Source organism: Drosophila simulans, chromosome 3L (genome assembly GCF_016746395.2).
Source record: "Drosophila simulans strain w501 chromosome 3L, Prin_Dsim_3.1, whole genome shotgun sequence".
Taxonomy (NCBI): domain Eukaryota; kingdom Metazoa; phylum Arthropoda; class Insecta; order Diptera; family Drosophilidae; genus Drosophila; species Drosophila simulans.
Window position 1 is genome coordinate 11,624,638 of NC_052522.2, and position 15,347 is coordinate 11,639,984.

At 42.0% G+C, this 15,347-nt stretch overlaps 2 protein-coding genes across 4 annotated transcripts in view; both read right to left on the reverse strand.

Moving 5' to 3' along the window:
* Nucleotides 1–2,505: 2,505 nt before the first annotated feature.
* LOC27206234 lies at nucleotides 2,506–2,970 on the reverse strand. The gene has a single exon (XM_016169733.3). It carries the CDS (start codon nucleotides 2,836–2,838, stop codon nucleotides 2,638–2,640), a length of 201 nt encoding a protein of 66 aa, XP_016031504.1. The 5' UTR covers nucleotides 2,839–2,970; the 3' UTR covers nucleotides 2,506–2,637.
* Nucleotides 2,971–6,027: 3,057 nt separating this feature from the next.
* LOC6737731 (putative dipeptidase NECHADRAFT_87110) overlaps nucleotides 6,028–15,347 on the reverse strand; it is an 87,071-nt gene continuing 77,751 nt past the window's right edge. For all 3 annotated transcript variants that reach the window (XM_039294168.1, XM_016169732.2, XM_039294169.1), the window contains 2 exons: nucleotides 9,693–10,321; nucleotides 6,028–8,171 (listed from right to left, as the gene is read on the reverse strand). In XM_039294168.1, the coding sequence (XP_039150102.1) occupies nucleotides 7,274–8,171; nucleotides 9,693–10,321 (1,527 nt within the window). In that variant the 3' untranslated portion in view covers nucleotides 6,028–7,273. The remainder of the gene's footprint in view (nucleotides 8,172–9,692; nucleotides 10,322–15,347) is intronic.

A 15,347-nucleotide genomic window follows, 5' to 3' on the forward strand; every position in this document is an offset into this window, starting at 1 on the left:
GCAGATTGCTCCCTTTAAGCAAATAAAAAAAAGTTGGCACCACGCCGAAAACAAATAAAATTAAATGGGGAATCGAAAATCCACTGTGAGCCAAAGGCAAATCTATAAAAGAAATTAAAAGAAATTCGAATATTTAGGGTACATTTATAAATGCAGTGTTTATCCATATAATCAAACCACAAAGGCCCTATGAGAAAGCCTATGTAATTTATGCTGAGCATCGCCTTTCCTTTCACATGAATTTATGTATTTTAATCAATTTCCCTCGCTGTGGCAGTGAAATATCGTAGATTTGTCCAACGGAATTGATGCTTCAATTATCCGAATGACGCTGGCACATGTTTAATGGGCTTTCGAGGAATAAATAGCAAAAATGCACAAGACAAACGCCTCTGTATCCATGCTCATTATCGGAATCAATTAAAATTTCAGATGTATTGTTAGCACGCCCAATGCCATTTCAGCACATCCACGGGATTCGGAAAGAGTCCTCCAAAATACGCCCACGGGACCCATACACCTCCGAAATGATCCAACATCAATCCCAATCCCAATGTATACTCATTTACGTACCTTGTGCCATGGTTTGTCTTTTCTTGGTCGGCGAATGGGGGTTACTGCATCCTTGGGTGAAACATTTGACGAGCATGTGGAGGCAAGTAGTTTGCATCCTGCACACATTCATATAGAAAGACAATATGAGCGTATGGATATACAATCGGTGTATACTCGATGTATCTTTTAATTCCCATTTATATTTTTATTTAGTATGATAGAAATTTTCACTTTTCATTTGCTTGAAATATTTAAAATTCATAAATACGTGTCTCTACTATGGAATAATATGGAACAATCATAAAGTTCGAAAAGTGCGTCTTTTGCCGAAAAGGGCGATTTAAAACTCAACAGAAAAAAATTTGAAAGGAAGCTGCAGCTGACAGTCAAAGGACTCGGAAGGGCAGATGGGAGGTCATAAGATTATTTTTACTAGTGACCCGATGACCGTAAAAATGAACGCCCGCAGCAGGAGCGGCGAATCTGCGGTCGAGCGTACTCGCTCATGCGGAGAAGAGGACATCCTGCAAAGGGAACTGGAGTTCCATGTCCCGGTTGTCCACCAATTTGCTTTGTTGTCGCAGCCCGTCTGCCGTTTTATGAACTGCGAACTTGTCATCCGCCTTCGCCCTTTTATTTCAGAACCTTTCCTCATCTTGGCATCGGAGTGGGCTTAACTTCCCGGCGATGATATGAACGAGGCTGGGATCATAAAATTTTACGGGCTGCTTTGGATTGCACGGCGGTATCGCCTCGAGTGTCATATATTGTTGAACACTTGAAATTAATGCGCCATTGACACCTTCAAAGCACTTCAAAAAGACGCCGGAAATTACAAAATTTAACACTTTATGTATGACTGGGGGACGTATATACATACGTGCACCCATGTTTGATATACATAAAACAAGCACATTCAATTTTATACGGTTTAAGTTTTTCTTATCGGTTTCTGGAATGTAGACAAGTCTCAGCGAAGGTTTCGGGATATGCTGGCCATGATTTCCTATAAGTAAATCAGTTCGATATAAACAAATGTACTGCTTATAGGCTTTCTTTCTGAAATTCCAAATACGAATCTACACACTTACATTCAAAATTAAATGTACCTCAGTGAAATTCACTGGCGATGAGAATAAAATGTAATCGAGCCTCGCTGATTTCATCTACCTGCCAGATGATATATGCATGTATGTACATATTGATGTATGTACATATGCACATTTATGTGGTTATAAAATGGCGACAGAAGGCGGGACGAGGCTGCTTTTCACCTCTGAATTTAATGAGCTCTCACGGCACGTGATTATTAGGCGAACGGTCGTACGTGTGGGATTCTTTACCCAAAGTTACCATCCCATCCCGGTTACAGGTGCTGACAATTTCCCAACTTCACGGATCCGCGGCTGGAAAAGTGTTTTTCCTTCGCCGCACTGACATCCACGTGGGTGCTATGCCGGTAGTCGTAGTTTCTCCAGCAATCCACACACATCTTCACATATTCCAAATTTTTCCCTGCTCCTTTTAAGGCGAAACATAAACAATTTTTCGCGACGCTGAAAAACTTTTAACTCGCTCTGTCCGTAGATTTTGCACACGTGCTGCTGCTTCGCGCACCACCACCTACGAAAATATATGTACGTACATACATAACATCAAGACAGGAAAATGTATGCAGAGTTGCCTTGCTACAGCAAGTAATTTGAGATGCTTGAGGGCAATCAACAGGATGAAAAAATACTCCTAGCTTTAAACTAAATGAGAAATTGTCAATCTGAAGCAAGTCTTTTCTTTCCAGTTATGAATATTTGCTTTTCCCGTTATGATATTTGAGCTTAAAACAGCATATATGTGCATAGTTTTCATATGTCCGTCTTGAAATAATGTGTTAGGTTATTATAAACCCTTTTAAGCACATTTGTTTCGAAATTTACTAAATAACTACATCACTCCCGGACGGAAATAAGTGTCGCCGCCGACACGATCAGTTTATTATAAATTATAGCTCAAGAGATTAAATTCACTTAAATCTTGAATAAGTTATTGCATTTTAAATTTGGCACATAACGCATGTTAAGATCCTTAGTGCCTTCGTCTCGGCTTATACGACTTGTGGCTATGTTTTCCGTCTCCAATATTTTCATGCGCAATGGCGAGCTCGGTTTGCGAATTGATCACCGCCGTCAGTTCATCGACGATCTCGTCCAGGGTGAGCGGGTGTCCATTGGCCACCATAATGGCCAGGATGAGGGGCGCCAAGATGTCGTTGTGGCAGCCGTCCATTGTGCTTCCTTTGCCGGCAGTATTTGAAAATTTAAAAAATAAAAATACCACACGCCAGAGCTGAATTTGGAATATTCGATCTATGTGCCCGTGCAAATTTATGACATCTCGGCTGACATGACCATCGGGGACTACTTTGAAAATACATACATACATATGTACATATTTATGTATATGTGCACACAGTTTGTCGGGTTTTTCCAGTGGAATTGTGCAGTTGCTGGGTGGGGGGAATTTCAATTGGAAAAGTGTCACTTGTCAGTTGGTCACTATCCATTCTGTTTCATTCATTCATTCCATTGTGTTGCTGCCCTCGACATCCATGCTGTGCATTTTTGGTTGCGATACATCAATACGCCAGAATGAGATGGTTCACGGCGTTGTGGGTGGGCTTGCAGATATGTATATTTCGTATGCAAGTGGGAGACTTGCTCAGTTGACAATAAGAAAACGAGACTATTAGATAACCGTTACTCCGCTGGGAGTGTGAACGAAAAATGTTAATATATTTTGGAATATCGGTAAAAAATAATAATATGTGAAAAAATTGAAAAGTGTGGACGTGACGGTTTTAGTTGGTTTGTCGGCGTTAGAGTGGGCGTGGTAAATTTTTTTTCTGTAAAAACGATAAACTTGTAAATTTCTAGTCTGATATAAATATAAATAAAAAAAACCATTTGTGGACTTGGCAGTTTTGGGCAAATTTATAGAAATTTACAAGACTAACAAAAATATGAAAAAATATCAAAGGAATTTGCAAAAACTTTATGCGTTCGAAACCGCTTTCTTCTGCCTTTTACATACCTTTCAACGACATTTATGTTTTTGTTTTGTGAAAAAGCTTACATACATTTGAAAAGAAGTTGATGTGTTTCCACATAACAGCTTGTTCACACTAGCATTTTGGAATACACTTTTGTAGCTACAATATGGGTAAGTGCTGCTTTTAAAAATGTAGTACATACGCCTTATCATCAATGAAATATGCAAATTGGGAGATATTTTTTAGATGTGTGTGTTCAGATTAGTGATGTGATTCTATACGACGAATCGGTATTAAAATCTTGTTTTTCCATCTCAAAGGCTTCACTTTGTGAATTTCTAACTAATATCGGATCGGAGTGACATAAAAAAAAAAACAAAATGTGAGTTACATATTTTTATAAGAGCAATCGAAATACGACATTCAAAATAAGTATTCAATCTATATAATAGTTACTGATTTTTTTTTAAGATCATGAGGAGAAGTTGTCCCAGGGAAATGAATTGCAGAGGAACACTGCTCCTAACTGCAGATGTCTTCGAACAGTACTTCATTGCCACCAAGGGGTGCTTGACTGAGATCACAATGTTCAAAATGTTGGAGGCTTATCTAAACCATAATGGGTACAATAAGGCGGTAAGAACATCTTCTGGAAAATTTTCTTGTGAATGCGGCAGTCAAGAAGAGAAGAAAGATGACTTGGACTCATCATCTGTGCCCATCACAGAAGATTCAAATGGTTTGAGGATCAAACATCAAAAATACATAAAAAATCTATTGAGCCATATAAATTTCGTTAAAATTAGTCCCCGAGATTTTTACCATGTAGTCGGCCAGTCTGCTTGGTTGAGCTATCAGGAAAAATACAAATATTTCTGCTTAATCAATACAAGACTTCATCCAGAAGAATTTCGTTGAGTATGTACATTTAATTTTTAATAAAGCTTTACCTTTGACCTTGTAAAGAAAGCGTTTCATTCGGATCGGATACTTTACTCTGCGATTTAAGCTTCTACTTATGCTGATATTAAAACTTAATAAAACGACTGAGAATGCTGCTGAATTTTATGCTGCTATGTAGCGCAAATTTGAGGTCACATGAAGCGAGTTTCCACTTATCAACTGCAACAAAAAATTGCGCTCATTATAAATGTCATCAGGCATTATTTTGTCCATCAACTCGTCGCAGTTGTCGCGTGGCACATTCTTTATGGCTTTTTGCCGGAGTTGGCGGCTCAACTGGGCGGCCATGTTGAGAGCCATTTATAATGAAAGGAAATACGGTGAAACAGGAAATTGAAACCGGACTGGCGTGTTAATGAGAATGCGATGCCAGGCCGGCCGCTCGTCTCCTTAGCGGCCAGTTCTTAATTTTCGCCTGGGGGACGTCCATTCTCTTTTAACAGCCTCCCCCCAACTGCCAGTGGATGGATTGTCGTGGCTGTTTACGCCGTGAAATTGGGCAATTACTTTTAATGGCCAATGTAACCGTTAACGCGGTTATGATGATGTCCAAAAGTTACGGGCCCTTGACTTTACTTCTTAGAACTGCTGCAAATATTTCATCTAAATATTAGAGTTAAAATAAATCAACTAGCATTGGAGACTAACCCATAACTTCCATTCTAAGCATTTTTCGCACACAATACTCGTGGATACTTCGTGGAAGAAAAAAAAAAATTAAAATAATTAAAAAAAAAACCAAGAATATTAAAACTTGGTGGTATCGCTTCCTATTTTCATTAAAATTTAAGCGAAACTCAATGGACTGCAAATGCACGAAATTGGATTGGCAGTTGCCCACAGCAAGGACGATGCTGCTCGTCGCCAATTTCCGGATCCTTCGGGAGTTCCTTTCTTTTGGCCTTAAAGTATCTGAAAATAAATACCAGGGAAGAGGACAATAAGACTGAATTGGCCAAAGGACTCCGTGTCGTCGCAAAGTAGTTAAGGCAAGAGGAACTTTGCGAACTTTCCCATTCTTGAACAATTTTGATTTACGACCACTTAACGTTTTTTATGTTCCCCAGACTCTGCGATTGTATAAGGACTCGCGTGTGTTTGTACTACTGGTATAGCTAAGCTGAGGTCGACATTCCGGAACTTAGTATACATACATGCAAGTACTTAGAAAAACAAAAGTATCCAAAGGCTTTGATTGCTTGAGCATAAAAGATAGTATAGGTAGATAGTATATGGTTAGCATACATGTTAAGAATGCATTCTTTTCAAAGTTCTTATGATTTGATATTGCGAAATTAATTACATATTTAATTTTATTAAATTCTAACTGAACAAAATTACGTTCATGATTATGTGCATCCCTTAAAAAAGCATTGGTAGAAAAGTTGAATCAGTTTTAATGTGTTTACCAACTTATAAATTGCACACAACCAGCCCAAAATACGAATGAAAAACAAACTGTATTTTTGTAGGATTTTTCTTTTATTTCCGGTTTATTTTTATGGAAATGCGTGTACACGCATTGCTTTTGCTGCATTTTACTTTTATTTTGCGTTTTTTTTCGAGTGGTATATATGTATATATGTAGCTATGCATACACGAACAACATTTCGTTTTTTTGATTTTGTTTTTGGGATTTTTCATTTGTGTTTTGTTAACTAACCTAATACAGAAATTCAGATGGATTCACATGCAGCCAGGGTGAAAAATTCCATTTTAATTGAATTGCTGGCGGTGCTTACGACTGATTATACAGTTGTGCATGTTGTTTTGACCCCATGATCCTGGCATAAATGCCAACTGTGGGAAATCTGCTGCAATTAATTTGTTTCGATGGTTAATACGTATGTTAATATGTATGTGTGATGTTTGTGATTAAATATATTGCGCTTAATTGCGATAATTTGCGTGAATCATTGATGTGTGCCCTACATATATAATACAGTCACAGGCAAGCCAAGAACGATTTCGGTTTGCGGTTCGGTGCTCGCTGCGTCGCGCATACGCCCCGTGGTACAGCAACATCAATAAGTATCCGCATTGTGCATAAATTATGCATTGCCACAACACCAAATAAGTATAGCTGCAAACAATTATGGGCTAAATACTAGTACATTTATTATTATTATTTATTCATACGCCTATCAATGCATCCTATGGAAGTAAATTACGAGTACACACTAATTATTCACGAGGTTCGCCACGACAGTTCTTCGTTCACTTTTCGACCAGAGGGGGGAGCAAGTGATGGCAGCACAAAGGATCTAGTTTATGTACATATTGGCTTATTTAACGAATTTCCAATTGAGTCACCAATATTTGGCTTTATCAAAATGTGTTTCTCATTCCCAAAGAAAATAATGAAATATTGAATATCTAAAGAAAAAGTATTCCCTTTGAATTGAACTGTTTTAAAGACCCTTTCCGGGTCTTCAGTACCTTAGTAAACGCCCTCCATTCCCGAAATCCCGGCGAGCCGAACCGCAAGCCAAAATCCCTTGCTCTAATTCCAGTTTACTGAAGCAGTTCGCTGACCGTAAAACTCGTTGTCGTGGCCGCGATGACCGCCGGATTGGTGCGATTGGAGACGGAGTCCCTCGACTCCGGACCGCGTTGCCAGAAGTGCTCTCCCGTCAAGGTGGCAGTGGTGCGATTGGCCCGCTCCATGGGCGGCTCATCGCGTCGCTGCCTCACCGCCTGCGCCTGCGGTCACGAGGACATGTAGGTGCACTGCGTCTTGGGCTGGGGCTCCGTCTGCTCAATGGGCTGGATGGCCGCTCGCTTCCAGTAGTCCCGCACCGTTTCCACCGTTTCCATGATGCGCAGAAAATTCCTGCCCGCGAGCATGGCCACATCCTCCTCGCTCCAGTTGTGATCCTCCAGCAGGGCGGCCAATAGCTCGGGATATTTGGACACATCCTCCAGTCCCAAGGGCGGCAGCTCGATGCCATCGTATCCGGCTCCTAGTCCAATGTGCTGGATGCCGGCAATGGCCCGCACATACTTAATGTGCTCGATCACGTCCTGTAGGCGCGCCTGCCGCCCACAGGCCACATCCTCGGAGTCAAAGCTCAGCATGATAAGACCCCCATTCTCGGCCACCAGGCGTAAGATGTCATCCGGCACATTTCTCGTCGAATTGCACAGCTGGCGGGCGGCGGAGTGCGAGAAGATGACCGGAGCGCGGGTCACCTGAAGCACATCCCTGGCCGTGGCATCCGAGCTGTGCGACAGATCTATCATCATGCCCAGCCGGTTCATCTCACGCACAATGGCCTTGCCAAAGGGCGTGAGCCCCTGTTCCGCCGGCGATGCACTCGATCCTGCCCATGAGACGTCACAGCGATGGGTCAGGCTGAGATAGCGTGCGCCCAGTGAGTAAAAGGATCGCAGAACTCCCAGGGAGGAGCCAATCGTGTGGCCACCCTCCACGCCAATTAGCGAGGCCAGCAGTCCCCGGCGATGTGCATCGACAATGTCCTGCGAGGATGTGGCCAGCACCGTTTCCCGGGCATACATGTCCGACAATCGCCGCACAATGTCGATCTGCTCCAGAGCCAACTGGACCGCGTCCAAGCCCTGCGCCTCGCACGGCACATATGCTGACCTGCAAAAGGACACGGAAAGTGTAAGAGTTAGCGCACTTTTACCATGAGTTACCGTGCCAAAACAAGAAACATATATGTACGTTTATACATAAAAGGCGCCTCGCAATAAATGATACTTATACATATATAAATATAATTTATATATTCTATATTCTATATTTATTCACTAAATATGTATATTTATTTAACATTATAATTACAATTTACACTATTTTTTATTTATATTTTATACCTTCTAATTGAGAAATATTTGAAATTTAACTGTAGCCCTTTTAGCACAGCTACCAACATTCCCTGCCATCCGCGACTGCAGTTTTATTGTAAAATGCAAATTGAAAGTGCCAAAGTGGTTAGTTAGCATTTTAGTTGCCATTTGATATGGCAATAAGAGAGCCAAAACTTCGCAGAGCTCGGCTAAAGACCAAAAGTCCCGCGGATTTTGCCCAAAACGAAGTTCAGCAAGGTCGTCCAGCGAATTGAATCGCCAAATTGGCTAAAAGTTACGCTTGCGCCATCTGGCGGGCGCAAAAGTAGACTGTGGATGGTGGTAGTTATATCTACCAAAATGAACTCAAGTCGATTGCCCATCAGCGTTTTTCCCATACTCCACCTGTCTGCTGCCTGTCAGATTGTGCTCCTCCTCCCTTTTTTCATCAAACAAATTCGAAAAAGGGCATTCAGTGGGTGTAGGATACACAGAGAAATAATAATAATACTTTCCTCGATTTCCTCGAGAATTTTTCGGGACTTTCTTGAGAATTCCCAATACGGCTAGCCTTTTGTACATAAGGGTAATAACAACTTTAGTTTTCACCTAATTACACTCTAATATGATTTTGAATCAGCTCAATTTTAAGAGTCTCATATGCTTTAAAATCCAAAAATGCATCTCTTAAGATCTAATTGGTTCGCATTTTCTCCCAGTGTATTTGTGTAGGCAAAGTCTGAGAAGGCCGAACTGCAGACAGGTTGGCTGCTTGCCCTGGGGCATCCAGCCGGTTGCCAAATTTTATTTTGCAGTCAAATTGTTGGCAGCTTTTTATTGCCTCGCGCGGGAGCTGGTGGGTATATAGTGGAGTTCATGCAAAGTGGGCGGCTGTTTGGATGGCCATCGGTGGGCGTGGCAGCTGGCTATAGTTGCCATGTTTTGTGTGGGGGGTCAAACCTCTGACCCGAGTAGTTGTGTCGCATCGGCCTGATTGCGGTTCTATGTGACTTTTCAATTTTCATGACTGGGGCCCCCGGTGGGTTTATTTTCATTGCGTATACGCCCCGTTGAATGCTGTTATTATAGTTAAGGCTCGATTGTGCTGGAATCCTGTCACTGGCTGTAAAATGATTATATTGGAAACAAACAAGTAAGGATCCTGACAAAACATAACCATCTAATCTTAAACCTAAATCTTAATCATAAAAAATAATTGAATAATGTAATACCTCAAGTTTGAAATCAACCATTATTTTTCTTAAATATATATTTGAAATAATACTGAGAATTTGGCTTTCATAATGGAACTTACCACACTTGGACGCTGACTAATCCCTGCTTGAGTCGCTCCATGTCCGTTTGCGCCCACGCCGGCCGCGCCCACAGTGACTTGTGGTCCACGTCGTGGCTGAGATGGAGTTCCAGGCTGCTGTGGGCGTACTTGCGCACATTCCAGGCATAATTGTTGTGCCCGTCGACCAGCGGCACCTCACGCAGGATTCGACGAACGATTCTCAGTCTTTGGGCATGGGAATTGCGGCTGGGCGCCATAAGGAAGTGCTGGTAGGCCAAAGTAGCGGCGATGGCCAGTAGACAGATGGCGCTGACCAGGGTGATGGCCACCAGCCAGGATCCTCGCCTGCCCTTCTGTCCGCCATCTGGTCCGGCATTCGCTTTCCTTGACGCCTTTCCCTTCGCTTTACCAGTGGCGCCGGCTCCAGTCGTGGAACCCAGCGATGTGGGCGACTTGGCGTCCAGACCAACTATATCTCCACCGACGACTACGCCGCCGGCGAGGGGATTGCCAAAGTTCACCTTTGACTTCTGGATGCTGGCTATCTCGCCGCCGGAATCGCTGTTCGAGATCGAGTTCTGGCGGGACAGTGTGCGGCGGATGTTCGAGTGCTCGGTGACGTCGGGCAATCCACCGAAACCAGTCGTCTGAAATTGTGGTACAAATTACTATTTGAAAAGCAATGTAGGATCAATGGGTTTGTTTTCTTAAACTTTTAAGCTTAATGTATAATGTCCGTTCCGTTAAAGCAAATATTCGATATTTGCCACTTATATATGCACTTAAGTTAATACCATTGAATTCCTTTCTCGTTTGGCGGTTAAATTCGTTTCTTTACCTGGTCTCATAGTCTGAAAATACAATGCCGTAACTTCTGAAGTGAGAAGGTGGTAAGGCGTTGACTTCAGCGTGATACAACCGTTCGTCGAAAAGTTGCTTCATTAAAAGTGCGTCAAAGTTTCTTCGTTGATTTTGTGCCCTAATTAAAACTGCAGCAGAAGAAGCAAACTTCGAGCGTCTTGCTATATTCATAACTTGCATGAAACATCAACACGATGTGCGGGGAAACTTTTTAATGAACCGAATAACCATATCACAATCAATGTAATGGCCCAGCCACGTTGCTACGTTGCCCATCCAACCCGATTCTCCATACTGTTCTTTATATTCCGTGTGATGAAATCATGCCTGCCGGGCTAATCTTGGCTCGACATAATTAAGCCTCAGTCATAATTCATGGACTTGGGCCACATGTGTGTCTCCAGGTCCGAAAAGCTAACTTCTTCGACCCACGCACAATCCCTTGGGGAGGGGGCGTGGCAAACGCCCAGCGTACAAAGGACCAAATGGAGAAACTTTGTCGTGTGAAAGTTGTGACAGAAAGTTTGCCAGGGGCAGGCAATGATTTGTTTATATTGCGACTGCCTGAGGAATTATGTCAAACTGTGCAAAGTACAAATCAAATCCAAATGCGCACATTGTCGAGCACAAGTCAGGGAATGCAAGGATATTGTATTCAATTAGATTGAAAGCAAACTTGAAACATCACAAACTAGTTTTGATCATGCATACATATGTACATATAAGTGGTCTAAGTAAATGGTACATAGAATTTAACAAGATATGATTAAAATAATAATTATTACTCTCCATTCACCATCTCCAAACCAACTGAAATCAAGTGCTTATATTTATCCTGAAAGCTTAATTATATGCTATATTCAATTTTGTTTTATTAATGAGATGCAGGTTGTTGAAAGCGAAAAAAAACTGGCCAGTCGACCATTTTTGTGAAAAGACAGTGCTTTACAGAGTTTTCACGAAGTTTTTCGCCCGGACTGCAGCTAATTAGCTGGAAAATCGGCACCACACGGCGTATGAGCAACGAGCGTGATGAAGAGCTGTGCTCCGTTTTTGCTGGATTTCCGTGCACGAAAATAATTATATTAAATTAAATACAACGTTGCCACAAAGGGACCACGTGGGCCTTGACCACTCGCCGCATTTTCAACTATTTTTTAATTATGAATTTCAAACATCACAAAGCTGGCAACATTTGAAATTAACTTTTATAAAAGGCAACAAACTTTTGTGCTTCTCCGCGAAAGTAATAAAACGATAACAAGATGACGGAGGGTAGAACTTTTGGCAGCGAAAGAAATATTCATCTCAATTTATTCAATTTTTAATAAAAATGCAAATATTTTACGTGCTTCCGCTATCGCCGTGGCACCCTCGCTGCACTGCATCCACAACATAGTAGCATCATTTTTTCCCCCTAGATTTTGTGCGAAAAAAGTAAAAATCTCGCGAAAAGTTAGCTGCTTAAAAGGCGCTTCATTGTGCAGTGCACTGCACTTTTCCGCTTTTTTTTTTTCTTGGATGGGGTTTGGTTTTTCCGGGACAGCTTGGTGTGACGCGAAAAGTTTGTTTGCCAACGGAGGTCGCATCATCGTCATACTCATCCTCATCCTCGTCGTTGTTGGCGGCATTGCGGGAGCTAAAGCTGTAATCCGGCCACCAGATTTGGTCACATTTTCCATAGACTTTGCTCGCCTTTTTGGCAGGCGACAGAGCCGCCCGAAAAATGCATGACCACGAGGACACCCACAGCCATGGGATGTGACCCACAGGTTTGCCTTGGTTTCGTCAAGTTTATAATTAGTTTAGACCGGGTCATGACCTCCATTGACATGCCACCAAAGAACAAAAACAATCGCATTTATGAGAGAAACTTTAGTAGTTTGTTGTTGATGGGGCGACTAAAAAGGCTACCATTTTACTAGCTCTTAAATGGGTGGAAAACAAGTTGGCCAAGCTAAACATACATATGCTCCAGGTAATGAGTAAGTAGAAATGCAGGAAACTTGAAGTTATCTGAACATAAAGTCCATTTAAGATTCAAAAAGTATTATTCATTATAATACCTTATCAAATCCCTTACAAAACAACAACAGTTCGTTGGAGAATGTTTTAGGTGAACTATTAATTTGCTAATATCTAGTTTACAAGTGCTAGTGATTATCTTTGCGGATATCTAATTGAGCTCACTTAGCACTTGATGCCCAACCATCTGCTGCCCTCACAGTGAGTGGTATGGGTTATCCTGATGATGGCTTCTTGTGCGTCAGTCGGACTCGGTACAAATTGGCTCCATTGTTGCTGCCTGTTGCCTGATCCTCCGACCCGGGGCTGAAATTCGTCCAATTGAGTTTTAAATAAAAATGAGCAGACGATGCGGCAGCAACAATAGGAACAACTCCGCTCCTTCCGTCAGCAACAGCAGCAACATGCAGCACGTCAGCTGCAACATCAGAGCCATTCAGTTCGCACAAAGGGAGGGGAAAGGAGGCGCAAGGAGGCGGCTGCAGGACCAACGTCAACAAGGACAATAACAATGAAAACGGCAACGGGCGAAAAATAGAAACGGGAGCAGGAAAAAAAAAGGAAAACTGTTACGGAATGCTTTATAGTTTCCGCCATTATTTTCCCTTTTGCAGCTGCAGTTTTTAGTAGAATCTCCTCTACGATATATACAGTGTATATATGTGCGAGTGTGTGTGTGTTTTTTGTGAGCAACACCCGGACTGAAAGAAATTTAGTCCGAGACTAAAAACAACTAAAATCTGTGCCGCATGTGCAACAGCCAAAGGGGCTCTCGCAATGGGCGGTGGACAGGAAGCGCTCTTTGCTGTATGCTGAAAAGTATTTGTCATGCCATATCTCATCCCAGCCATGGGGCATATATCATGTTATACGCGGCACTCGTGGGAAACAAAGCAAATCCATTCCATAAATAATCCCCCAGTGGCTCCACGGTGAAATTTTGGGGGGTTAGGAAAATGGAGATGTAGGTGCGAGTGCCAAAATATTCGCACTTTCTAGTAGCACTCAGGGGTTAAAAACAGAAGAGGAATGCTAAATTGCTGGAATAACCTAACTCCTTTGGCTTAATACGATACTTTCCTAAGCTTACGTCAATTTTATACTAATTTTAGTTTGTTAGTTTTAATAGGAATACTCTACTTTACTTTACTTTCAGTTCCTTCTATCAGCCAAGTTAATTCAACTTGATGCTTATTTTGCTGTTTCTGTCTTGCTGCGATGTTTTGGGGATTTTTGGAGCAAGACAACTTTTCTGTGGGGCCAAAACTTTCGCAGACAATGCAATAAACTTCACCATATCAATTTATCGGTTTTGATTATGATTGATTCGGCCATGTAGCGAACGTAATGCACAAAGAATTTGCGGTCAACTTTATCAATTCGCCCCTCATTGTACCATCCACGGAGTACGGAGTCCGGAGTCCGGATTCTGGATTCCGGAACCCAAGGACCCCGGAGAGTGCGCAGCAGGCATGTCGACAGTTGCCAGAGTTGTCGACTGCGCTCCTAGCCAGCTGCTGTTCCTGCTGCTGTTTTTAGTTTTTCAAATGTCATTTGGCCATTTCACGCTGATGGACATCAGTCTCTGTGGCCCCCCCGCTCGTCGCTCCACACGCCACAAAATTGCCTTGTGGCTGCCACGTAATTTCTGCCTTCCGTACTGAGGTTGCCCCGGCAACAGTCCCACATTCAAATGTTGCAGTCCTGAAGGGCACAATCGAAACCAAACCCAAACACAGTTGAAAAGTACACTAGGAAAAAGGGAAGTCACTAATATAATATGTGGTCATCATAAGAAAAAAAACTCTGTTTCAAAATTATTTTGAAAAGCAGCTAACTCCAATGTACAACAAATAAAATAGAATCCTGAATCCTGAAGAACAAAAAATATATTATCTTTAATAAGATAAAAAAATATAATTTGTGAAAATAAATATGTGGAAAACAAATCTTGCTAAATATTATTGATATTCCATTACACGCATTACAACTGAATATATATTTTTGATATTGCTTTAAGAACTGATTATTTTTTTGCAGTGCTGGCCCAGGAGATTGGCCCGAAGGACAGCAGACTGTTGGCCGTTGGCGTTAGCCACAATGGCTATGTTAGGGCCTCGCATTTTGTTTGTTTATTCTGCCGTCCCAGTGCGACTTATGTGGGCGATGAACGGCGAATGTCCGCACCCCAGTCCACCCACACCCACTTTTCATCCGCATGTCCTTGGGAAGATGTGTTTGTTTTGTGCCATCGGAATCGGAAACGTTCTAAGTGTTCATTAAACAATTTAAAGTTGATTGGCCCTGGCTGGCCGACACAGTAATGCAGGAATGTGTGTGTGTGTGTGTTGAATGTGTTGCATGTCTCAATGGATTTGGCCTTAAATGTAATTTGGCTGCTGATTGCGTTAAGCGGCTGAGCACTTTCCTAATTGTAATGCATTGTGGCCGAACGAACTAATGCCTTATCGGAAACAGATTGATGTGCGTAATCAGCAAATGGAGTTATCATTCAAAGGACAAAGGTACCGCGAGTTATGAAAGTTGTGCGGGCTACTAAATCAGCAAAGTATCATGCAAGAAACTACTTTCAACATACAAGTTGATTAACAATAACCATCTGTACTTTAACATTTAACACAATTTTGATTATAATAATAATAATCCCAGTGCGCCCTTAGTTCGCTGATTGTGCAATATTATTCTCAGGAGTCATGTGCACGGCTCTCTGTGTTGAGTGTTTCATCAATTTCGCATCGCAATCCTGGCTACTGGCGAACCAGGGAG